The 27,092-nt window shown below is 43.6% G+C and overlaps 1 protein-coding gene across 1 annotated transcript in view; it reads right to left on the bottom strand.

Moving 5' to 3' along the window:
- Positions 1–27,092, bottom strand: part of SEMA3A (semaphorin 3A) — a 201,705-nt gene that overhangs the window by 54,324 nt on the left and 120,289 nt on the right. Inside the window, exons 5-6 of the mRNA XM_081860959.1 lie at positions 12,968–13,061; positions 5,617–5,736 (exon numbers count right to left, since the gene is read on the bottom strand). Coding sequence (XP_081717085.1) covers positions 5,617–5,736; positions 12,968–13,061 — 214 coding nt within the window. The remainder of the gene's footprint in view (positions 1–5,616; positions 5,737–12,967; positions 13,062–27,092) is intronic.

Here is a 27,092-nt window from a genome sequence, read left to right on the forward strand (position 1 = left end):
GAGAGAGGGGAATGCCACAGTTTCGGCACTGAGCCATGGGGACAGTGGACAATGACTGCGCTCTCTCGCTGCATAAATCCTCCTGACTCAGCTGTCAGTGTGTGGATCTACAGCACAAAAGCAGCTTTTACTTGCATGACTGAGCTAGGACAGGTTATCCTTGGGATCAATCAGCTGGGGAGAGTTAAGATAGTATTCCGGAAGATTCTTTGGTTATAGGTTCACAGAAAGCCAAAAGAAAAATAATAATAAAAATCTCCCTTTTCACCCATTGACATTCTCTGAAGTCCGGCTATCTTGACTAAAATTAGAGTGAAAGTAAAACCAAGGAATAACTGTTCCCGAAGTATTTCTCACAAATGGCGCACACACACCGTTCTCATGATGCTAACATCGAGCAGCGCCATATGTTTGGCAGAGGTTCATAGTTGTTATTTATATTGCATTAGCGCCTACAGGGCTCCCAATCAGTGAGTCATTACGTCTGGCACCGGGTGCCCGTTGAATTAAAAGGCATTCCTGCCCCCCCCCTTCCCTCATTGCTGCTTCTGCCTTAGTTTACAGTACAAGTCCAAAGCCATTGTGGAATTTCCTTGTGACAGTGGGCAGCAATTGGTTCTCAGAGGCAGAGCTTTTGTGATTCCGACTTCTGCAGCTGGAGCGTTAAGGAACCCAAAGGTGTGGCAGGAGCACTTGCCTAGAAATGTGGCTTGAAGCAAATCAAACCCACATGGCTGAAATGCCACCTCCAAAACATACTGAAAGATTTTAGGAAAAGGGATGCGGAGCTCATAGGTGTCAGCAGCAGGGGAACGAAGCACTTAGGGATATACTGTCTGCCTTCCTGAGAGTCTGGGAGGAAAGCTGAGCTAAGCAGGCACCCAGGCAGCACAAAGGAAAAGTGTGAATTGAGAAAACATGCAAGTGGGAACCCAAGAAGACACCAGTCTGGGGCTTGGTGTGGGGCTGCATATGGCTATTGAAAATAAAAAGGCCTTATCTCTCTGACAGCATGGTCCGGATCAGTGCAAGGAGGAGCAGGAGGAAGAGCAGGTGCAGTTTGCACAGTGGGACGGAGCTGAAGGAACAGCCATGTAGGAAGGGGGGACGGAGGGTGCGGGCTGCCCGAGGTGCCACTCTGGGAGGGGTGACAAGATGGCCCCTGCCTCCCCCCAGCTGTACAGCGACCAAGGGTGCCTGCAGTCTGTATGGGCCCTGCTCGTGTGGCATCCGTACTGGCTGCCGCTTGCAAGGCGACCATACGGCCATCACGCGAACGTATGGTCACCGCACATGTACAGTGGTGCCTCGCAAGATGAAAAGAATCCGTTCCGCGAGTCTCTTCATCTTGCGGTTTTTTCATCTTGCGAAGCAACCCTATTAGCGGCTTAGCAGATTAGTGCTATTAGCGGCTTAGCGGCTATTAGCGGCAAAGCGGCAAAGCGGCTAAGCGGCTTAGTGGCTTAGAAAAAGGGGGGGGAAGCGAAAAAAATTGCAAGACTCGCAAGACGTTTTCTTCTTGCGAAGCAAGCCCATAGGGAAATTCGTCTTGCGAAGCGCCTCCGGGTTTTCCGTCTTGCGAGGCATTCGTCTTGCGGGGCACCACTGTACAGTCCATACAGGATGCCACTTGTGCAGCAGTCTGTATGGTTGCCGTGCAAGCGGCAGCCCGTATGGCCATCCCGTGCAAGTGGCAGCCTGTACGGACTGCGCTTGTGCGGCATTCCATACAGAGTGCGCATGCATGGGATGCCGCACAAGCGCAGTCCATATGGGCTGCGCCGCCCCGGGTGCTGGAGAGGGTTCCTCCTCCACTGAGCAAGGGCATCAGTGTGGAAGGCGAGGGACAAGGCGGTGACAAAATCTGAACTTTCTGGGCTCCACTGGTGTGCACAGTCCCAATTCCACTGCTGCCTTTTGCCTCTTCACATAGAATCATAGAATCATAGAGTTGGAAGAGACCACAAGGGCCATCGAGTCCAACCCCCTGCCAAGCAGGAAACACCATCAGAGCACTCCTGACATATGGTTGTCAAGCCTCTGCTTAAAGACCTCCAAAGAAGGAGACTCCACCACACTCCTTGGCAGCAAATTCCACTGTCAAACAGCTCTTACTGTCAGGAAGTTCTTCCTCATGTTTAGGTGGAATCTTCTTTCTTGTAGTTTGGAACCATTGCTCCGTGTCCGCTTCTCTGGAGCAGCAGAAAACAACCTTTCTCCCTCCTCTATGTGACATCCTTTTATATATTTGAACATGGCTATCATATCACCCCTTAACCTCCTCTTCTCCAGGCTAAACATGCCCAGCTCCCTTAGCCGTTCCTCATAAGGCATCGTTTCCAGGCCTTGGACCATTTTGGTTGCCCTCCTCTGGACACGTTCCAGTTTGTCAGTGTCCTTCTTGAACTGTGGTGCCCAGAACTGGACACAGTACTCCAGGTGAGGTCTGACCAGAGCAGAATACAGTGGCACTATTACTTCCCTTGATCTAGATCCCCCTCCCAATAGTGACGCCTCTGCAAAGAGGCTCTTATGGCAGCTCTGCCCCAAGAGGTGAGCCACAGCCACAGAAGAGGCTCTCAAAAGCCAGGCATTCAAGGCCACACTAGGGTCACCAGGATACTGTAAGGCCACTGGAACACAGTGGTGGTGGGGAACAGCAGGCCGGTCCCCCTCCCAAAAAATGCTGCCCTCCAGTCTCTATCTGGGACTCACCTCATACCACATCCCTCTCTGGCTAGCTCTGTGCCCCCTCTCCGATTTATTCCACTAGGTTCAATTCATTGTCTGCTGCATTTTGCCCACCAGAGGAGGCTGCATTAGGCAGATCACATACCATACTTTTTCATCTATAAGACGCCCCCATGTATAATACATGTATAATCGATCAGGGCATGACTTGGAGCGCAAATACCACTGCTCTGGTGAAGAAGGCCCAGCAGAGAATTTATTTCCTCAGACTTTTAAAGAAGAACAATCTGAGTGAGAGACTGCTGGTGTCCTTCTACCGAGGTTTCATAGAGAGCGTTCTTACATACTGTATTTGTGCCTGGTTCTCCAGTTGTACAGCTAGGAAGAGGAAGGTGCTCCAGAAGGTCATAACCACAGCCCAAAGGATTATTGGTCATCCCCTCCCATCTTTGGAAGAACTGTACGGTTCCCGTTGTCTTAGGAAAGCAAACAATATCCTGCAGGATGTATCTCACCCGGGATACAGTCTGTTTGTACTACTGCCTTCTGGCAGGAGATACAGAAACATCAAGTCAAGGACAAACAGACTGAAAAATAGTTTCTACCCAAGAGCTGTGGCCTTCTTAAATGCTGTAACTCGATAGTGTGACCTGGGAGTTTGATGGGTGTGGGTGTGGGTGTGGCTGGAATGTGGTTTGTTTGGTTGTTGTTGTTGTTTTGCTTTTGTTGTTTTTAAGGGATGGCATCCAATTTCGTTGCACTTGTGCAATGTTGCACTTGTGTAATGACAATAAAGAATCTATCTATCTATCTATAATACATGTATAATACATGTATAATACATGTATAATACATGTATAATACATGTATAATGTATAATGTATGTATAATAAATGTATAATACATTTTGGGGGGCTCAAATTTAAGAAAATGGGGGGAGATGGCACAGAGTTGTTGAGTTTTTTGGGGGGGAGAATTAACCAGAATTGTTGAGGGTTGTTTTTTTGGGGGGATGCCCACGGTTGCTGAGTGATTTTTTTTTGAGGGGGAGGGGAATGTCAAACCGAATATCACTTACCCAACTGGCAAACTCTAACAATCGCAAGCGACACAAGCCAAATTACCAGAACAGCAGCCAATCCAAAGCAGCCATTTACGCACCCACAAATAGCCCACCTGATTGACAAAGCAGCAGCCAATCCAAAGCAGCCCTTGCAGAAGACACCATTCACCCACCCAATCACTAGATCCTGCTCACAGATGCAACCAATTGCCCGCGCCCCCCTGCACTACCCATGTATAAGACGACCCTCCCATTTTTTACTTTATTTTGGAGTAAAAAACCCTTGTCTAATACACGGAAAAGTACAGTAAGTTTCAACTATCATTTCAGCCGACGCTCAGCCTCAATCTACAGGTAACTGCACTGCACTCAGCTAATCCTGCTAAATTCTAAGGCTGGAAATGGATGCATCCTTGAATGCTAGCAGATCCCATTGGACTGGCTCAGGGAAAAAAAATGATCTACAGTGGTGCCCCACAAGACGAACGCCTCGCAAGACGGAAAACCCGCTAGACGAAAGGGTTTTCCGTTTTTGGAGGCGCTTCGCTACACAAATTTCTCTATGGGGTTGCTTTGCAAGACGAAAAAATCTTGCGAGTTCCCACGTTTCCCCCCCCCGCTTTTTTCCGCCCTTTCCCTAAGCACTAAGCCGCTTATCAGCTGTTCCGCTGATAAGCTGCTTCTCAGCTGATCGCTAAAAGCCGCTAGACCGCTAATAGCGCTAATCCGCTAAGCTGTCAATGGGCTTGCTTCGCAAGACGAAAAAACCGCTAGACGAAGAGAATTGCGGAACGGATTAATTTCGTCTTGCGAGGCACCACTGTACTTTTTTCTGTTTGATGTGTCTATGTAAACAATCAACATAATTTCTGAGATCATCCAAGGAGAGCTTTAGAGTTGAAACAGATTATACTGAAACAGGAAAGGTCTTTTCAAAATCAGAGAATGGGGACTTGATACCAACTGCTTGCTCAGTAATGCAATTCTCACTGGCAGTCCTTTTCTGTGTCTGTGGTGAAACTTCCCCCGGGAAAATTTGCTTGTCTTGCAGAAGCAGAGCTACCTTAGGCTTTCCAGCATGGTTTAAAGCAGTGTTTCCCAACCTTGGGTCTCCAGCTGTTTGAGGACTACAATTCCCATCATTCCTGACCACTGGTGTTGCTAGCTAGGGATGATGGGAGTTGTAGTCCAAAAACAGCTGGCTACCCAAGGTTGGGAAACACTGGTTTAAAGGCCGGATAGTTAACTGGTGGCCTATGAACCAGAACTAACCCCTAAATAGATTTTTATCTGATTCCTGGAGACTCACAAATTTTAATCAAGATATGGGAAAAGAAGTTACCCATGGCTTTGTTAATGAAGAACAGAAAAAAAATGTATCTCAGTTTTAAGCAGCAGAGACATTCTACAATTGAATGTTTTATCTCTCTTTTTTGATATCTGTATGGAACATGTACATCTAAATATTGGCATGTGATCATATGCCTGAGCCCATGTGCTTCACAGCTGGGAAGACCTTAGTGCTAAATGTGCCAATTTTATTATGCAGCCTGACTCCACAGTGCATGGGGATGTCGGGGCAGGGAATCAGTTTGCAGAAGAAAACATACTTTTGGCTCTCAGTTCACAGAATAGAGCAGCTCTCAATAATACAGAAGCTACCCATCTCCACATTAAGGCAAAATCCACACTCTACAAATAACAATGGAATTAAAATCAAAGCACACATAAAATCAAGCCCAATTAGTTTCATCCATTTGTGGCAATTCCAATGTGGTGCTGAGCGACTGTGAATGAGTGTTGCATATTAAAGTTAATTAGCCATCATTATGGAAAGTGGGTAAACAATATTCCTGACTTACCATTAAGCCACCGGGAGTCGTGCTGCTCTGTCCTGATTGGGTGATGGTGCCCCAGCGTACGGAAAATGGCAAAATCTCTGCCCATGAAATCTGCCGCCGTTCCAGAATAAAGCTCACCATCTGTAACATTGCATGAAATTGCACGGAATATCAGCCACTCAGTGAACCTATTGGAATTTATTACAGAGGAGCAAACAGAATGCCAATGCATGACACGCATGACGGTTGAAAGCTATTTGCATGCGCAAAGGTCTGGGCATATACATTTCAGGACCTTCCATGTTTACCTCTTTCATTCCAGCTTTCTGCAGAGAAACTTGAGGAGGGAGTGTTGCCAGTATATGCCTTGCTTATGATGCCTGGTTATTTAGAGGAGGAGACAAGCATCTAGGTGGGCAACGTTATTTTCTGGTGAATCTCAGAGGTGTCCAAGTGATAAGCGCTGCCTGCCTTGAAGCCCAGAGACAGCCTCAACAAAAGACTTAGCTCCTCACTTCCTGTCGCACCTCAATCCATCTCCCATCTCAAATCAGAGCACACACTCCTTTGGACTTTCCTGACTGAGAGTTTCTTCTGACATCGTACTTTTCTCTTCTTTGTCCCCCTCCTAAGCTGTGATTCCTGCATTGAGGGGTTGGATTAGATGACACTTTGGCTCCCCCCCCCCCAACTCTACAGTTTTATGATTCTAGTTTCTTTCATTTCTTTTACAATCAAAAAAGCCCCTCCTTTTTACCATAGTTCCTTCCTTCCTTTATCCATCTTTTAGAACATGCCTCACTTTACAATTTGGAAACATTTATCCATGTTGCAAAAAAGACAAGCCGAGGACAGATGCCTCTAAACATCAACCACTTTAGGATGTGTGGTTCAGAGCTCCCAAGCGCACAATTTACGCTCCACTCACTGAAATGTCATGGGCAACTCTGTGCACAGACGGCATTGGCTTTGCGCCTGTGCCATCGCAGGATTAGGCTACAGTGATGATGGGAAATGTCTATGGACTGTGACAGAAGCAGCTAGCTGTTGCAAATTCTGTTGAATAGGCCAAGGGGCCAAGGTCAATGGGTGGTCTACAAGAGAGGGAGTGGGAAAAAAGTCAACAAGGCAGGAGCCAAAGCAAGGCACCACATTGCTCTAGCAAAACACAGAAGATCAGCCTGATACCTTCCCAGAACCAAGATTGAGGAACTGAAGCAGATTGTTGGAATGTAGTTGCATATCTAGGCTCCCTTGCGCAAGGAGCTGTATTGGTGCCACACACACACCCTGGCAAGGAGATGTCTCCAAAGCCAGAAGAGACCATGAGCCAGGAACTCAAAAAGTTGGCTTTTTATCACCTCTCCCACTCGGCCAGTGACTTCCGTGGCCAACGGCGTTGGGTCTGTTCTACTCTTCCTTTGTCAGTCTGCCTGCCCATCTGCCTGCCTTCCTGCCTCCTTCATTCCCTCCACTCGCTGCTTTTACTCCTAGCCACTCTGAGTCAGAGTGGATATTTTGGGGGCCCCTGAGCCTGCTCCTTTGGTGGGGCCATTCTGGCCACCCCCTAGGTATGCCTCTGGCTGCCAGCAGTGACTTGGCTTGGGGGCTAAAGGGTTCTGGCTACAGATTTCTGCCCAGATGCTTCTGGGTGCCTGAAGACCCCTTCAGCTCCCCTGGAAGCACAGCAAGTGGGCCTTGGCAACTGGTCTGCCAGAGATTCAGGCCAACCCTGTTGGCCCACAGCTGAACCTGTTTCTTTAGTCTACAGGGAACTGCAGTTGACACTGGGATGACCGTGCTTGCTTTGATTCTGCTTTAGGAAGGCTCACGGAGCGCTGAATAAGGATCTTTGCCTTTCAAAGCAAAAATCATGGAATGAATTGACTGGTTATTAAAGTTCAGGTATTCCATTTGTCACGGCCCCAGCAAATGCCCTCGACAGAATTTAATATGACTTTGTTGGAAACAAGCTTATTAGTTCCAAGGCATGCTCGTATTTTCCATGCCAATTTTAGAATACGTTTCCATGGCGGGGCAGCCATGTCTGATCATGCCTGCTGGGAAAGTTGAGCTGCCTTCCCTTGAAAGGCTGGAAACAGCGCTGCGCGTCAGAAGAGTCGGAATGGGAGAAAACATGATAGTGGAAATAGGTGGAATGAGAAGAAGATTAAAAGCAACAAGGCCTCTTTTCCCCAGCAGGAGGTATAATCAAAATCGAGTGAAAGAGAACAGCACATTAATTACCTATTTATCATCTTTCTGTCTCATCTGCCACTTGCTATTTTTAAAAGGAGAGACAATCACTTAATTATAGCTCTTATTATGTACTGTGCTTGAGAAAATGCCTTTGATGCCTCTGTTAGCCTTTACTTAACTTTACCCCCATTTGCTTGTCAGCTCTCTCCAGAGACTTGGGAGGAATCAATATAAATCAAGGGAAAGACAAGAAGGCTGCTTTCATTTCATCGTTGTCAAAGAGGGGAAGAGGTCACCCAGAGCAAGAGATTTCAGAAGCCAAAGTATGTGTGTATATATATTCATTCATGTGCATTTGTATATGCATGTAGTACTTGTGTGTGTGTTTAAAACCAGACGTTTGCAGTATATTTTATACGTTATGGGGCTTGTGTGTGAAAGGTTTGTGCTCTGTGCAAAGATAGACACTGAGGTCCCCATCCTTCCCATAGGATTTAGTGGAGGGGGCACACTGCAGCCCCCTCCACAAAATCCCAATGCTTCATTTCCCCCATAGCAACAATTCATTTCTATGGGAGATAATCCAAAGGTGCACTCTGGGATACTGGTCCAGTTTTCATGGATCTTGGATTTTGTTTCTTGGCCATGTTAGAGAGCGACAGAAAGCTGGAGGATGCACAATATTAGTGGAAAGGGGGAGGGAGAGATAGTTCCTTCAAGCACCTTTCCTGAACACCTGCTGGGATTTAGGTCTCTCCTGGCTGAAAGGTCATGTAATGTTCTTCTTGTCTCACTCTGCCTATATCATGGGTATTGATTAAGAGCCAAAACCTTTTTTAAAAAATTTACTTACCCTAATAATTTGCATAGATATGTGTGGTCCTTGTCAGAAAATAACTTATTAAAGGTATCCATACATTCAGGGAAGACATCCTAGAAGAAGCCAATGTGTTGCCCAGCCTCAATGTCACGGATGCAAAGCTTAATCCTTTCAAGGTGCCCACTGAAAAACATTGATCTTAATCCACTAGTGGGCTTGCATGGGAATATCCCAAGCTTGGGTGCTCTGTGTATGGTGGCTACTGCTAGCTGAAACTCTTGTCAGCTTGATTTAAAAATTGAATTGACCATTGTAAGCAATATTAGAGAATATTAGAAGCAAAGACTGGGTTTTCCCTAGAGTTTGGGACTAACATGTAATGTTGGCTGCCCCTTATGCTGGTTTATAAACTTACCAATGTTTGACAGTCCCTTCCATTTTGTTTAAGTTATGGACACCATCATGGCTCAGAGGGAGCTAAGCAAAGCACCCCCAAGTGGTAACTGAAGGGAACAGAAGGAACTGGAACCTCAGCAGAAAGGGAGTCACACAGTCTCTGTGTCTCATTAACCAAGCACAGAGAGCTTTCTCTATATCAAAGTAACTACAGCTAATGCAAGCTCTCTTATGTGTTCTGTTTTTTCAAGGCTGTTTTCTTTGTTCTCATTAACTTATGGTGTGACCAAAGGCATCAAGGGTTTTTATATTCTGGTTGATGCTACTCTTACTCACTGAAGTTAATAGTCGTAACTAGCTTAGGTTCATTAATTTAAAGGAGTCTAATCTGAGTAGGACTTAGTTGAATACAGCCCAAACATTTCTATATACATCTAATGGTAGGAGATTCAAATCTGAATGGGGATAGTCCACAGGAAAGTTATTCTGCGCATCCATCATTGGGATGAATGGGCAATGAACAAGAGATTCAGAGCTCCTGCTCCACAATTCAGTGGAGCTTGCTAAAGTGAAGCCCAGGTTGTGTCCTTAAAGAAGAACAGATTGTGTAACCTTAGCTTTGTTCATTAATAAATAATCTCCATTACAAAAGTACCATAGAAAAATATGCAATTCCCTCCTCCCTTACTCATGTTTGGTCTTTAAAATGTTCTTGTATTCTTCCTGGACCAGGTAAATTTGATGTGGAGACCTCCTCATGGACACACACAGGGAAGATGCGCTTGGAGCAGCCTATTAATAATGAATTGCAGCTAAATGATGCCTGAGAGCTGCGCACATCTCTGCCACAGCTGGCATTTTGCTCAACACACCAGAGTAACGGTTATCATAAATGAACAGCTCTTAAAAGTAATGAAAACCATTTGGAAGGAGATTGAGCAAGAAACATTTAGGGCAGAGGAATTAATAGCTATGAAACATTTTAAAATATTATTGAATTAGGAGTGATTAAAAAAACAGCAGTGTGCCCATTTGTGTATTTTTAAAATGTTTTGAGCTTACAAAATTCAATTCCTGGCTTGACGTGGCTTGGGGGTGGGGGAAGTTCCTGTTTAGCTGAGATTCCAGTTCCCATATTTGTACCTGGAATTGAGTATGCAGGACAGATTAGGGATTCTACTGCTCAATAGTTTGCCTGCCTGAGCTGATAAGATACCACTGTTTGATGCATGTTTTTCTTAAACCAACTTCACATGGATTGAAATCTTGAAGCTGTTCTAAATTTGCAGTGGCGAATGATGGCCATTGAGACTGGTGGGATGGGAATCGGGGAGCAAAAACAGAAGAGGGAGCCAGAATCATAAGAGGTTCAGCTGAATGATTCTAGTTTTGTCCCCATCCTCCTCATTCCTGCAAGTATAAGACTGAAAGTCACAATGACCCCCTGGATAGATTTGATGTTAGAAGGTAAGCAAGTGAGGGTTGGCTGATGACAGAGAGATCTTGGTGGTGCACAAATGGACCAGCCTCCCCTGCTCATTCATCTCTTGCCAAAGTGCATGCTGCACTGATATGAATATCTATGGACACGGGTGGCACTGTGGTCTAAACCACTGAGCCTCTTGGGCTTGCTGATTGAAAGGTTGGTAGTTTGAATCCGCGCAATGGGGTGAGCTCCCATTGCTCTTTCCTAGCTCCTGCCAACCTAGCAGTTTGAAAGCACACCAATGCAAGTAGATAAATAGGTACTGCTGTGGCAGGAAGGTAAACGGCATTTCTGTGTGCTCTGGTTTACATCATGGTGTTCCATTGCACCAGAAACGGTTTAGTCCTGCTCAGTGGCGTAGCGTGGGTTGTCAGCACCCAGGGCAAGGCAAGTAATTTGCGCCCCCTAACCCGTGGATTTGCGCCCCCTAACCCGTGGATTTGCCCTAACCCCAGATGTTGCGCCCGGTGCGGCCGACCCCCCTACACCCCCACGCTACGCCACTGGTCCTGCTGGCCACATGACCCGGAAAGCTGTCTGCGGACAAACGCTAGCTCCCTCGGCCTGAAAGTGAGATGAGCACTGCTGCACCTCATAGTTGCCTTTGACTGGACTTAACCATCCAGGGATCCTTTATCTTTACCTTTTTCCATGGGTGAAAGAGCTGTGAAACACACTGGTGCGCGGGGGGGGGGGGGGGACTTCATTGTGCTCTAAGGCACTAATGTGGATGCCCCCTCAGGTAGAATAGACAATATGAGGCTCGATGGGTGAATAGTCTGACCTAATAAGCTTTCTGTCCTCCTGAATAACGTTAAAAGCCATCACCTCTGCTCCTCATATTGATTTCTCTCTTCCTTAACACCTTGCCTCCAATTCCATATGCCTTCCACACAAGAAGAAAGGATTTGTGAAAAAAGAAAAAAGAGAGTATGAGAGGAAAACCCCCCAAACCCAAAATCATTGTATTAGTGTAAGTCCACATGAAAAAGGAATGTGAGAAGACAGCACTCTATTGACTTCATTTGGCTACATGCCATGAGGTTTGCGTAAGACGCCCTTGTCATCGTATTCTTTCTTGACTGAATATTAATGCAAATAGGGAAGTCAGCCTCTCTGGAGAAGCAGCACCACAAATTAAAGTTGCCCCAGGCACTAATTTATATACCCGTCTTTTCAGACGTACTTTCTCTCCCTTCTGTTTTGAGTAAATACAGGGTGCAAGTTGCAGCAAGGCCGGGACCTCAGGGGAGTAATCACCTGAACTTTCAGAGGCAGGAAAAAGCATCAAGGGTTGGTTAAAAGTCAGAATTACTCTTCTTAAGTGCAGAAGAAGAGAAACTCATATTGAAATGCTTTCCGTCCCCTGAAGAACATCTAGAAAATAGGGAGCAATGTTCTTTCGTTAAAATGTGTATCTTTGTTGCTCAAGTAACATCAAGCCACTAATCACTTTTTGAATTTTCTGTGCCTTCATGATAATGAAATACCAACTGCCTTCACACATGTTCAAATTCTAATTTTGTTGCATGTCCACAATTTTCTAGCAAGGGCAAGACCCTGTGAGGTTTTTGATCAGGAACCTTCTACAGCCTATTCAGGCACCATGGCTCCCAGAATTATTCTTGGGTAAGGGGGTAGAGTGGGATGCGGGTGGCGCTGTGGTCTAAACCACTGAGCCTAGGGCTTGCTGCTCAGAAAGTTGGCGGTTCGAATCCCCGTGATGGGGTGAGCTCCCGCTGCTCGATTCCTGCTCCTGCCAACTTAGCAGTTCGAAAGCATGTCAAAGTGCAAGTAGATAAATAGGTACTGCTCCAGCGGGAAGGTAAATGGCGTTTCCATGCCCTGCTCTGGTTTCACTAGAAGCGGCTTAGTCATGCTGGCTACATGACCTGGAAAAACTGTCTGTGGACAAACACTGACTCCCTCAGCCAGTAAAGTGAGATGAGCGCCGCAACCCCAGAGTCGTTCATGACTGGACTTAACTGTCAGGGATCCTCTACCTTTACCTTTAAGGGGGTAGAGAATGGCACAGCCACTTTGCTACACCTCTCATGTTCCTTCCTGCAGCTGCTTATGCATGGGGAGAAGCACACAGTGAAGAAAATCTGAAGGGAAGAGTCTGCCCTAAACACAAATACCATGTGCATGATTTAAGAACCAGAATTTTGCACTGTTGCCATTGTCCATAAGTTCACATTCATAGTGTAATGATTGCACTATTGTAAAGACTGGAATTTCCCAAGTGGCATGTCTATCATCAGAAATTATGGGTTGCTATTGTTGTGTAGGATTAAGCGTGTCTTCACTTGTGGTGCAGCCAAGCAAAACCACATTCCATTTCTCCCTGGGAAGATGTTGCAATAAGGAAGCAGAGGCTCTGATAACCATCAGGAACAGGAAGAAGCAGGTACCTATAGATAAAGCCTATTTTATGAAAACAAACAAACAAATAAATAAATAAATCCTACCTATTAAAAGAGAAGCTGTCAGCAGTTTGGGGTCATAGGGGCTTTTTCCTCTGCCGTTTTCAAAATGTGAATCTTCCAGCTTAAAAATATTGTCCTGCAGAGGAAGAAGGAAGAAACAATTAATCTAACCAAGCATGGAAACGACTGGGTATGAATTATTAGTCCATCAGTTCAGCACACAAACTAAATTTTGTTTATAACCCTGGTATGCATCTTTGTGTTTTTGTATTGTATTATATTGCCCTGTGATTCCCGTATGAAATGTGGTTCAGAAATTTAATCAATAATAATAAAAGAATAAATCCCAAGTTTTATGTTACTTCATCTACACTTCATTTGAGTTGGCTTGTTTTTCTACTTCTGCATGCAGAACTTTTGAGAACTAGACTGGAAAGCCAGAGAATGTTATTTTCCTCCCAGTACCCTTAGCAGAAGTTGGCCGCTTACTTGTTAGTACAGAATTACCCTTTTCTACAGAGGTTATCCCACATTCACGACCTCATATGCATAGCTGCACTAATCCATCCCCATGAATTATGGGATGCAAAGTGCGGAGATAACGGAAGTGAAACAGTTGAGGGAAATGTAGGGCAATTGCCACAAAAGAGCAGTTGTCTCGAGTGTGTGGCTGTGGGAAAACACACCAAAACATAAGGTTAATTTGCACATTCTGTGGGTGATTTGGGATTGTTTAGGTTGACGTTTAAATGCCAAGGATTCATGTTTTTATTTAATTCAGTTTACCCATGTCATTAGTAGAACAGTAGGACTCACTTATTCAGACACCCCAGAAGGGCAAGCTGAGGTTTTTGTTGGGGGGGGGGGGAGACTCATAAAAGGGAAGGGTGTCTGGATCAAAGAATGAACTCAACAAATTTTATTAATGAAAGCGCTAATGAGAAACAGCCATTAAAAGGAGGGAAATCCAGATTAAATAAATTTGGACAAGAGAAGCATTTCTGATGTTTGACTCAGTCTATTGCAATATGTTTCATTTTTGTTCTGGTAGTTAAAAAAAATTACAATATGTACTATTTTCCAAACTGGCTTAAATGGCTGAAGGCTGATTTATATATTTAGTATAATCATATGGTACAGCCTTCTGGGGCTATTATTCTCCAGACTGTAGGTAATAGATTGCATTTTTTAATACTTCTTGGCATAAAAAACAGGGAGAGGACTAAGTGAAAACTTTTTTGCTCTATGCTAGTGTGTGTGTGTGTGTGTGTGTGTGTGTGGTCAATGTGGTCCCTTCTCATTAACTGAAGTGGTACAGGCCTGAAAAGACTGAATGTGTAGTTAGTTCTGACTTCTCAGGAAAGGTTCAGCTGAGTCTTTGGCTTCTAGACCATACATATCTATATGCATGGTAGTAAAACACTAAAGAGGAAGTCCTGCCTCCTCTTGGCTCTGATTTGCAATAGCTCCTCCAATGGTTAGGCAAGAATCTTTCCCATCCAGATTTCCTTTTCATAACCACGGACTGCAGTTGGCGACCTTCCACATCCAAAGCATGTGATTTCTTAACCTATGGCCCAAGAGATCTCCTTTCCGCTTTGGCAAATAAATTAATATTTGCACCACACACAAAACACACACTCTGTGTTGTAAATAAACTACAGAATCTCACTTCCATTTTTTTCCACACTTAGATTGATCTTACTCATTTTCAGTTGGTTTTCCCTTTATGTATCTAATCCCAAACTGTTTCCCACCCCCTGAATTTAGAAGCTGGTGGTGAGGTTGAGGAGGAGAGAACAAAGGAAGTTAAACTGCCTTCCCTCACCTGCATTTTTGGGTGGTGATGGCAAAAGTTGTGGTTGGGACAGTAGTCACCAGTAGCACTCCTCCTGTCTGCATTTGGATGGCTGCTGCCATTTTGTTTTGACTAGAATGCCCTTAGAACGGAGTTACACAACACAATTCTGGACACAACAAAATGCATTCGGGAGGATAGCTATTGACACCCTGTTCACAAAATTCACTCCATCTCCTGAAATAACGGAAATTCTCTCTCTCTCTCTCTCTCTCTCTCTCTCTCTCACACACACACACACACACACACACACACACACAGAGAGAGACAGACAGACAGACAGACAGACAGACAGACTTTTGTGGCCTCTGAATGGGGCTATGAAATTGGGTGGGAGGAAAACATTTTCCTGCAATAGCTTTTGCTATCCTGAGATTATTATTATCTTTATTTTCAAACTCTAGGAAGCGACTGGGGATTTCAAGGGTATGTTTTCTAATCTCTAAGCCTTTCAAAGTAAATTAATATAACAACATTTAACGTCAATGCCTCATGACAGTAATAGAGAATGGCACAAGTCCTGCAAGCTGTTAAACTCAACCCCAATATTCTTTAAGCTCTTTTGTATCACCAAGGCAAGTTATTACTAGACCTGAGTTGGAGTGAACTCTGAAGAACAGAGTGTTCCTAAAATAATGTAATGTATAATTAAAGGATGATTAGTCCAATCTAAAACAACAATAACAGTTACAGATAGGTAGCCGTGTTGGTCTGCCATAGTCAAAACAAAACAAATTCCTTCCAGTAGCACCTTAAAGACCAACTAAGTCAGTTCTTGGTATGAGCTTTCGTGTGCATGCACACTTCTTCAGATACACAATAACAGTGTCATACAGGAAGCTACAACAAACCACAGCCATGTGATAAAGGAACCTGGTCCTTCTTACTATGTTATGTTGGTTTGATGGGGTGGAAGAACAGCTCAGCTAAGAGCAGAATACAAGGAGCATGGTCAAAACAGTTACTTTCAGTATTTCCATGGGTTTAGGAATCCCTTATGGATGTTTTGTGTGTGTGCATAATCAGTTTTGGGTGTGGCTTGCCATTTGGCATGATAGGAGGGAGCGAGCTTGAGAAGGCCCCTTTCTGGCCTGCAGTTTGCAGAAGGGGCCCCTTGTCTCCCCTGTCATGCGATCAACTGTGGCCCTTCATGGCCCTGAGATGCTATGGTGGCTGCTGGGCCAGTCAGGGAGGGGTTGGCAACTCCCTAAAGGGTTGGCCCCCGCCATCCTCTCCAGCATTAGGCATGCCCACCACCCCATCTGTCCCTTCACAATTTTGCAGTATGATATCAGCCGCCATTTGGGACTCAGTAGACTTCCCCCTCAACTTTCTAAAGTCCTTTCCAGCACCCACTTACTCTACACTGTTTAGTCATTGTTTTTAATTCTGAATTTTAACCCAACATGTGAAAGGCAAGTCTGGTCCAACCCCCTGCAATGCAGGAATCTCAAAGAGGTATCCAACCTCCAAGGAAGGAGAGTCCACCACGAACTGTGGAAGTTCATTCCACAGTCAAACAGCTCTTACGGCCAAGAAAGTTCTTCCTGATGTTGAGTTGGAATCTCCTTCCTTGTAACTTGAATCCATTGGTATGGGTCCTACCCTCCGGAACAGGAGAGGGAATGTGGGGAATGAGGGGTTGACTCCCAGCTCAGACTATCCACCTGGGTTGGTGGGTGGAGCCCAGAAGTGCATCCTCAGCTTAGCTTTCAAGGCAAGCAGGCAAATATTATCATTATTTCATCATTATTATTGTTCATCTGAACATCACAGGGCAGTTTACAACATAAAAACACAAAATGTATAACAAAAACACCAAAGCAAACCAATAACCCCCCTCCCACAAATGTGTTTGAAAAGCCGTAGATTGTTTGACCAGGCAAAAGCCTGCTTGTAGAGAAACATGTTTGCCTGGCACACGTTGGTTCCAAACGACACCAACGTGATGTCACACATCTGGAGGAAATTGTGTCCGCCAAATCATGGAGAGCCACGTGTTGCGGTGAGATCACTAAACTGCCTTCTTGTTGCTGGGGGGGGGGGCTGTTTGGATGTCCTCTGCACTACATTGGTTGCCCCTTTGTTGCTGGGGTAATTTTTCTGTCTGTTGGGGTTTGATTGGCATCTAAGGAGCTATTTAAGGGGCTGCGTGAGGCAAAGCACTTTCTCTTTCACATTGTGTAGCGGATCTCCCTCCCTCCCTTTAATTTAGGGTTGGTTTTTGACCTTGCTATGCCTGTCTTAGGGGTCGTCTGTTTTTGGAGCGGGGGCCCAGTAGGAATTTTGCCAACTGGCTGATTGGCTGTTGCCATTTGGTTTTTGCCTACCATGTAGCAAATCACCACAACTTTGTAAGGTTGGCAGGTAGACATTGGTTCATTGTTTGGTAGAGGGGATTATTGATTGACTGTGCCTGCCCCTCATTTTTTGTTGCTGCTGCTAGGGAATTCTGTTAAAGGAATCCAGGGTCTCGATTTGCTCTGTCCAATCCCCTCTCAGGGGTAGGGCCATGCCAGAGTTCCTGGGAGCATCTGGGGTGAACTAAAAGGCGGAAATCTGCCTCTGTGCTCCACCAGTATGTTTTCCCTTACTGACCTGTCAGTCCTGTTGCTGCCACCATGCAGGTTCAGATTCAGGTAAAGGTAAAGGGACCCCTGACCATTAGGTCCAGTCGCAGACGACTCTAGGGTTGCAGTGCTCATCTCACTTTATTGGCCGAGGGAGCTGGTGTACAGCTTCCGGGTCATGTGGCCAGCATGACTAAGCCGCTTCTGGTGAACCAGAGCAGTGCACAGAAATTCCATTTACCTTCCCGCCAGAGCAGTACCTGTTTATCTACTTGCACTTTGATGTGCTTTCGAACTGCTAGGTTGGCCAGAGGTAGTCCGACCCAACGCCTAAGCAACCACTCACATGGTGTAATCAATAAAAGTTGTGGCCAAATTAATGCCAAAAAATCTTAAACAAATATTCTGTGTCCTGTGTGATTTATTTTAGAGGGGGTTTGGTGGTCTTCACACACAAAACAGCAGGACAGCACCCTCATGATTCTCACTTTAAGCATTAAAGAAGCACACACTTTTTGGTTGCAGCTCAGTAGGTTTTGCATTGCTTTGCTTACTTCATACCCATGGAAGCTTTCATGAAGCTGTGGTTCCTTTTAACCACATATATATCTTGTGTCATCATTCTGGCATGTGGGGAGAAAACACGTCCAATGTTCCCTTGAGTGCATAGATATAGCTGCACAATTCTTTGGATTTAAGAAACACACACACTCCCCTTCACTCTGTGTGGAAGTTGTGGGGAGAGGAGCCCGACAAGAGAAACGGATGGATGGAGCCTCTGAGCTAGCAGGCAGGACATCTCATCTCATTGAATCAAAGTATTTTATTAGTTTGATATACTGTTGGCTTCTTTTTAATGGACTTGTCAAATTTCTTAGCATGAAAAATCTAAGTTGCTGAGATCTTATGTATATGTTGCTGAGATCATTTCAGAGAAAACGCCAAAGGATCTCATGCTTCTTCCATCTGAGTGACCAATGTAATCCAGCAGAAACAGAGCAATCCCAAAACTGCATGAATGTCATGTTATCCTTGACTGATTAGTAAGGACTTAAAAAATGCCATATTCTCGGTATTCCAGACATAAGATACCATCAAGGATATTGAGCAATTCTCGGAGGACATTCAGAATTGGAATCTCTTTGTGTAGCAACATTCAGGGTTGTCATGTATAATATATCACTTGTGCTGCTGTCTCACTTACATATGGTGACCTCTGGAAAAATAAATGCTATGCTTTTGCAGTGAGTGTTCCTTCTAGGCAAATTATTAAGTGGACAGCATATGCAAGCAATAAGATCCACTATCCTAAAATCAATCCAACTGAGCGCTTTCCTTATTAGCCTTGTACCTTAACTTATTCTCTTCCCCCTCCCCAGTTTTCACGATACATTTGGATGAGGAATTGTGGGCTGTAATTGCTTTAACAGAGAAGTTGCTACTTTGTTAAATAACTTATTGGCGTATATACAAAACTGCAATATCCAATTATTATTATTTTTTAGCTTTCAAGATCACCCCATTCCACTTTGTTTTTTGGATTTCCTGTGTACGGTGAGCCTATGGAGAGATGGAGAAAGCTCATGCATCACAGGAAATAACAGCAGAACCAGCACCAGCTTTTTATTAATTATTGAAATCTAGTGATTCAAGGGCTGTCTTTCTACAAGACTCTGTCTTCAGCCTTGGTTTTGTCTTGTTGAATATAAATGCATTTCCCAGGATGCAATTTTATTCAAAGTTCTGATAAGGCAGAAAAGGACACTTGTCAACACACCCAAGAAGACGTGAGACAAGAAAGATGGGTAACAAGTTACAGTTATTAAAATACAGTATAACAACTATAGAATCTGCCAATCAGAATAATTCAACCAAATTCACCAAAACCAATGAGGTTCGGGTGGTGAGGTGGGTTGCTGGGAGCAGTTCAGCTCCCAAACACCACTGTGGCTCCAATATTAGTCAGATATTTTCCAAAATCCACTCACTCACCCAGACCCAACAGTGTGAAGTAGGCAAAAATAATGTGACATGCACCAATTAGTGTTTACCCCCCCCAAAAAAAATCCTACTCAGTCCCCTCAAAGAAGGCAACTAGCAGAGCTCACGCTGAAAAAGGGGTGGGAGGGTAGGTGTCTCAATGAGAAGAGGAGGGAGTGTTGGGTGAAGCAAGCTTAAATAGCCTGATCACCACTTCCCCCCATTGGGCAAATTGCCCCATGTCCTTGCCCACATTACCCCTGAGGGGCTGTCCATTTCTCCTCTTCTTGCAGGGAAGGAGGGTGTAGCAAATGTGTCCCCATCCCCAATACGGGAATTAACTGAATTCTCAAGAGGAGGGGATTTAGCAAATTTAATCCAAAGTTCAACCAAACAAAGTCAAAGTTGTTAAACTCAGAATTTGCTTTGTAGGAGCAAAAGACCAAAATGTCCTAAATGTGAACAAAGTACCGATGGAGGAAGAGTTCCTTGGGACTGCTTTGTGCAATTGACTGACTCCATCTGATACTCAACTTGCCTGTGGATCAGAATTCAACTACTAATTGGGTTACGAACTAATGCTATTTGTTGCAGAGATAGTGCAAATAAAAAATGCATATTTTATGTATTTAAAAAAATGATCTCTCCTTTCATAGTCACTAGACCACATTCTAATAATGTCATGAAATCATAGTCAGTCACATGTGGATTGGTCAATTAAATAATCAATTAAATTTGCATATTTTGTTTTGATTCATTTATAGAAGTATTTATATACCATCCACTCACATAAAACGCCATTGTGGTGAATAACATAAAATATGGCAAAAGAATATAAAAACAAGAATGACTGGCCCATCTAAGAAAGGGAATTATAAACAAGTGAATAGGACTGTTGGCCTGAAAAAGTCTTACAGAGGGATGTCTCTGTATTCCACAACTTGGGCCTGGCGTCAAAAACAATTCTTTAGACCTTAATATTTGGGAAGCACGCCTTCCTGGGATAGGAGGAGACATGTTTCTTTTAATGATGTAAAATACATTAAAATTATTAGTATTATTATTTTTTAAATCAAAGTTGACTCCCTAATTAATTATAGTACATCAAAGTTGTTTAGTGAATTAGTTTTAGCAGATTAATCAAGTAAATGTTACAATCCTAATATTTACAGTGTCTGAAACAGAGATCCACATGTATTTTATGACCCTCCCCATTAATATATAAGGAATGTTGATAAATCCCTGCACACCAGCTAAGTTCATATATTAGTGACTAGGATAACCATTGCACGATGTGCAAAGAGCATGCTTCAAACAGCCTTACAACCTTTGATCTTCACACCTATTGTTGGTTAATTGCCAGAGGTTAAAATAGGCAACAATCCACGATGATTTATTATTACATGGTAACATATAGTAGTTTTGCACATTCAAGCAAGACAACATTATCTTGTGAATAATGTAAGACAAGAACCATAGTGATCAAAAGTGCTGGAAATGTCAGTCCAATTAACTTAATAGCCACAAGATGATAAAACATCATAAATTTGGGTTTGGTGATTTCAGAGCACATTTGCAACTCCAGGGGCTGGAGGTTTGCATTTTAATATGGACAAAGCAATTTTATCAGCTGCAAGAGACCTCAAGTCAGAGGAAAGTGTTCATGTGGCACATGAGTCATAATGCCTTCCTGCCTATCACAAAAACATTTGTCAAATTTGACACACCATTGTATCAAACGTCCTTGCTGCTGCTCTTGTTCTAATAGGAACAATTAATTTTGGACACAATTACATGGCAAAATAAATTTAACAAATGTTACTATACAGCTAGTGGGCAATGGCAAGAGGCTAATTAAAACAGGAGATTCCCCCTACCAATTGATCTTTCCAGGTCTTTCATAAATAGAAATTCATTATGAAATAGATTAACAAAATTTCAATCACTGACCATGAGAGAAAGTTCATGAAGCTGTGCATAAGGTAGGTAAGAAACAACATCAGTGTCTACAGTTTTCCTATGATCATCGTTAGTCCCATTCATGTCTACTGGGCTTTGTCTTGTCAGTGGAAGGTGGGTTCTTACTAAATCAATAATAATAATAATAATAATAAATTTTATTTATATCCCGCCCTCCCCAGCTGAAGCTGGGCTCATAATAACTACACATCCTGTGTTAAGCAATGCCTTTCAGGCACAAGTTTTCGTGAGACTATGAAGTAATACTCTGGAGTTACTTAGGAACATGTTCACACATGAACGTTCATCACAAATATTGAGACTATCCCCTGATCCAGCCTCAAATCCAGGGCCCCCCAGTTTGGGTGACCCATCCTGGGCAATCAGGGACCGCCTGCCCTGTATCTGAAGCAATCTGGAGGCAGGACTAAGGGTTTCTAAAACCCTATTTTTAGCATGAGGTTGGAGGTGGGGAAAGGAGGACATCCTATGTATTCTTCTTCCCTCCTCCCAAGCAAGAGCAGGCAAGTTCAATCCTGCAAGGGGCTGTCCCTTTGGGAGGAGCTTCACTGTGAGCTTGGAGGCTGCTCAGGTTTATTTTCCATATTGCCCTCCACTCTGCCAACACCAAATTGTGAAATTTGTATTTACGAGACACGCTGCCAGCCCTGCTTACACCTAAATAGTATCCACTTTGGGAATGCAAAGGGTATGGATGTGAGATTTTGTTTTTTTCCCCCTTGAACTAATATAAAACAGCGTTCTCCTTTTGCTTTGTCTTTTTTTTTTTTTTTTTTTTTTTTTTAGAAATAAGGGGCAATAAAACCACACGTACTAATACACGGTATTGTTGAAGAATAAAACTACCTATGAAAAGATGGATTCCATTGTGTGCCTGGAGATGTAGGTTCTAGTAGACATAATTATAACGTCTTTCCCTGACAAGTTACAATTACTCTGCAGAGTTTTAAGGAAGCCTATAAGTCCCCCCCCTCCCTATAACATACATCAAGAGTATATACACATATTCTCCCCTGAGCAACACAAATGCTTCTTATTCAAAAACAGATGTTTTCTGGCACAGGCGGTTTGCTGTGATTGAAAAAATATTCATGTTAAAGACAGTTTCCTGATTCAGAAGCCACCTGAGTTTTCTTCATGCATTATGAGTGGACCATTAGAACTGGTGATGGTTGAAACCAGTGCTTTTTTCTGGGGGGGGGGACGCAGAGGTACACATACCCTTAAACATTTTGTGACTCTAAGTTTGGCCTGATTGAGGGGCAATATTTCAATTTGAGTAGGAAAATGAGAGTACCCCTAAACATTTTTTTAAAAAGAGAAAAGCACAGTTTGAAACACAGAATTGATAAAACCATTCTCTCACTTCCACTCCATTCTGCAATCCTGGGGCTCCCAGCAAGAAAGGGGAATATTCAGGATTTTGGCAAGAGACTTTGCACCTCCTAATCATGTTTGTTCCTCCCGATGTATGAATGCAAAAATAATTAAAGGTTGGCTTCTCCAATATAAAACCTTTTTTGCTGCTATTGCTGCCTTTCTGCAGAAACACACCACCTGGATTTTGCGGAGGGGGGAGGTTTATGTTGGCAATTATTTTCTGTAGCCCTGCACCAGCATACTGATGCACAATAAAACAACTAACCATCCACAACTCTTACTTGGGCTGATTTTTTTTTAATAAAAAAATTACCTTGTCAAGCATATATTTCCCAAATTGGTATATGCCAAATTATCACAATAAAAGGGGGGGGGCAGGAAGACTTGGAGGGCAGGGGGAAGAAATAGTGTGGTGCCAACTGCCATTTTTTCTCCCAGAAGGCAAGAGTAGCTCTCTTTAGAAGTATTTCTATGCAGGACTAAGAGTCACATTTGGGGGAAATCTCCCATTGGAGGGATCCTTTCATTGGCGGGATTTCCCTGCAGACTGCAACGGAGGGGGGGGGAAGGATTAAATTCTCCCATTGCAAATGCCTGCAAAGATGAATTTGACAAAACATGTAATGCATTGCACTTAGATGCAACCCTAAACCCAAGAATAGCCCTTTTTACCCAGGTCTGTTTCCATCCTTAAGTGACACGGGTAAGCCCCTTGTCAGGTAGAAAATAGGTATCAAGAGAAACTAGGAAGTCCTTATGTTAGCAAAGGTGGAAATTAATTTTAGGTGGTGTGCTGGGGAAAAAGTCAAGAGAAGCCAAACTGGGTAGCTTTTTGCATTTTTTTAAAAAAGAGAGTGACTCAGCTATTGTTATTTTTCAAGCCATACTACAAGCTGATGCCTACATCAGAGGCAGATTTTGGTAATGTGGTCTCTGAGTGAGGACAAATTTTGGCACACACTTCACCCCCCAAAAATTCTTATTTTCACAATAATTCCTTTTCCTACAGTTGTTTTTTATGGATCTTCTCAGTTGGTACCTATATAAATATAGGTTTTTATTGATGATGATGATTATGATGTTGCGCCCCCTCTGGAGTTGCCTACATAGCACCTAAATGGCCTCCATTAAACACCTGATATCTCGTCCCTCTTTCTGTCTTCAAGCTGTGACCAGATGCAGAAGCCATGTCTTCAGCAGGCACCTAAACATGTTTCTTGCCTCCAGCCTGATGAGATCTTGAAACCTTGCATAACGCCTTGTGAAATTTTGGCTGAGGTAATGAAGTTATTACCTAAAAATTCATCTTGGAAACATGATTCTGTTAACAAAATGCACCAGGAAGTCATGTGTCCAGCTGAGCTGTTTTCAGTAGAACCTGTATGGTGTGTTAGAATTCCTGATCTATGATTGAAGTCATAGGATTGTTGTCTTTCACATGACGGTACATGTTTTGACTCCACAGAGTAGGAAGTGATGAAGATAGGAATTGACGAAGACAGGATGTTTGTGTTACTGTGTTCTGTGAAGTGGGACTAGTGTCCTTTGTTCTTTTTCTCTTTGCTGTCTGATGCTAGAGAGAGAGGGGGAGCCATGTTGCAGTGCTCCGTGTGTGTTTATATGCAAATAAAGTAGATTAGCCAAAATGCTGAGTTGCTGAGGTCTGTTACGCAACTGCGCAAACTCTGCAGATCCCTAAGTATGCCAGTGTCTGTTGACATCAATCGCTGTGCTGTTCGGGCAGAAGAAAGCTTTTGAATCCGAGACCTGGGAGAAGAGTCGGTGGAAGAGGACTGGAAGAAGTTCAAAGAATATCTCCAAAAACATTGTAAAATGTTTGAATGTTAAAGTGATGTTGGATATAAAAATAATATGGCATCAGTGACATAGCTAAAAGAAATATGCAAAAATGTTTTAAAAGAAAAGGGTGAAAAGACCAGAGTAATATTATGTTGAAATTAAACAAAATGATATAAGGGATTAAGTTATACAGAACATGTAAAAACGGATTTAAAAGGAAAGGAAAAACCGAAGACATAATAGGTGGAAATGCATAATATTGAATAAGATTTGAAAGAGGGTAAGGAATTGCTGAATTTGATTGTGTAAAGGGGAACACAGAAAAGGGAGATGTGAGGAAGTTAGGAAAGAGGGTTATAAAGATAATAAGCAAAAAACTTGATTTTCTTTGTTTTTTGTATTTTTTTTATTTTCTTTTTCTTATGTTTTTTATTGTGCTTTTTAGTCTTGCTAGATTGTGTTGTTTTTTATTGTCTTTCTCCTTTGTTTTGTTTTATTGTGATATTTGTTATATTCTATAAAATCTTAATAAATATCTTTAAAAAAAGAAGAAGAAGAAAGCTTTTGAAGCTCCTGAACAATCAACCAGGAGGGAGGGAACATGCCAGTCGGGCATGTGTCTCTGCCAGGGTCCTACTCGAATGTAGGCTGAACTCCTGACATGGTGGCCATGGGGAAAAACCAGGCTCTTCCAGCCCACCAGCCCTGGTGCTGAAATCAGCTTTCAGCATGTCAAGGACACACTGTGATAGCATGCAACAACACCTCACATATGCACCTCACATGCAAGCACATGTACCTGGCTGGCTCAACAAGACTGGGAGTCAGTCCAGAGTTACCTCCTCCACTGATCACTAAGGAGAATTGCATCACAATCCAATTGATTATATAGCAATGTGGGGTTGGAAATATCTTAATTTTTTTGCAGGGAAAATGAATTCCCTGCAAAATAGAAGACACTACAAACTCATCTGAAGGTGAAATCTTCCAATTATATAGAGCACAGTATCCACAACAAAGGCACCTGGTTCTACAAAGCATCTGGTAAAGATATTCCAGGAAACAATAAAGGTTGACAATTTCAGATCCAGCCCTCAACCCCCCTCAACAAGTCTGTCAAGGCTGACTATGCGTCTGTTATTTGAACTGCTGTTTCTATTTCGGATCAACCTTCACTTATTTTTGGTTTGAGGGTTTGTTTGTTTTTCTGCAGTGGTTAAACCAGCTTCAAGTAAGTTTAACAAATAAGCCATTTTCGAGAACTACTATTGTATTTTAAGTGGTTAGCAGGTTTAGTGCCCTCTGGTCATTCTAGCTAGGGGGCACCAATCTCATTATGCAGCCCGGAATCTCTCGAGAGGACCACTTGTGTGTGAAAACACACTTCTCACCCCCAAATCACTTCTGGAGAGCAGAGTAGTTCTGAAGAATAAAATACGGCCCACCTCTACTTTTGGAGGTAGCACTGAGGTCTTATAACCTATTGGTACTGTGCTGGTTGCAATTGCTGGGAGCTTGAGTTAACTGCAACATACAGAGAACCAAAGGAAGCCACAAAATACTGACTCAGACCATTGGTACATCATGCTCAGTATCGCAAGGATTACAACCAAGAGTCTCCCCTCACCCTACCTCGGGACTGAACCGAGTACCTTCTGCAAGTGAAGCAGATGATCTGCCATTGAGCTATGACCCATCCCTCCTGTAGAGAACTCTGCCTGAGAGCTCCTTAGAGAACCTCCATTCCCAGGGCTTTCTGAGGAAACAGGAATTGACTAATAATATTTTTTATTTATACCCCGCCCTCCCCGGCAAGAGTCGGGCTCAGTGCGGCTAACACCAATAAAATCACAGTAAAAACATAATACAGTGGTGCCCCGCAAGACGAACGCCTCGCAAGACGGAAAACCCGCTAGACGAAAGGGTTTTCCGTTTTGGAGGCGCTTCGCAAAACGAATTACCCTATGGGCTTGCTTCGCAAGACAAAAATGTCTTGCGAGTTCCTGCGGGGTTTTTCCCCTTTCCCCCCCTTTTCCTAAGCCGCTAAGCCGCTTATCAGCTGATCCGCTGATAAGTCGCTTAACAGCTGATCGCTAAATGCCACTAAACCGCAAATAGCGCTAATCCGCTAAGCTGTCAATGGGCTTGCTTCGCAAGATGAAAAAACCGCTACACGAAGAGCCTCACGGAACGGATTAATTTCGTCTTGCGAGGCACCACTGTAGGGTAAAAGGGGGGGGGGGCAATTTAAAATACAGGTTAAAATGCAATTTAAAATGCAGCGTCATTTTAAAATAGTCAATAAATCGAGACCATAAGGGGAGGGAAACATAAGGCTCAGACTGAGTCCAAACCAAAGGCCAGGCGGAACAGCTCTGTCTTTCAGGCCCTGCAGAAAGATGTCAAGTCCCGCAGGGCCCTAGTCTCTTGTGACAGAGCGTTCCACCATGTCGGGGCCAGTGCTGAAAAGGCCCTAGCCCTAGTTGAAACCAATCTAACCTCCTTGAGGCTTGGGACCTCCAAAGTGTTGTTATTTGTGGACCTTAAGGTCCTCCGCGGGGCATACCAGGAGAAGCAGTCCTGTAGGTCCGTGGGTCCT

Source organism: Podarcis erhardii (assembly GCF_964252035.2).
Source record: "Podarcis erhardii genome assembly, chromosome: 5".
In the NCBI taxonomy this organism is placed as follows: Eukaryota; Metazoa; Chordata; class Lepidosauria; order Squamata; family Lacertidae; genus Podarcis; species Podarcis erhardii.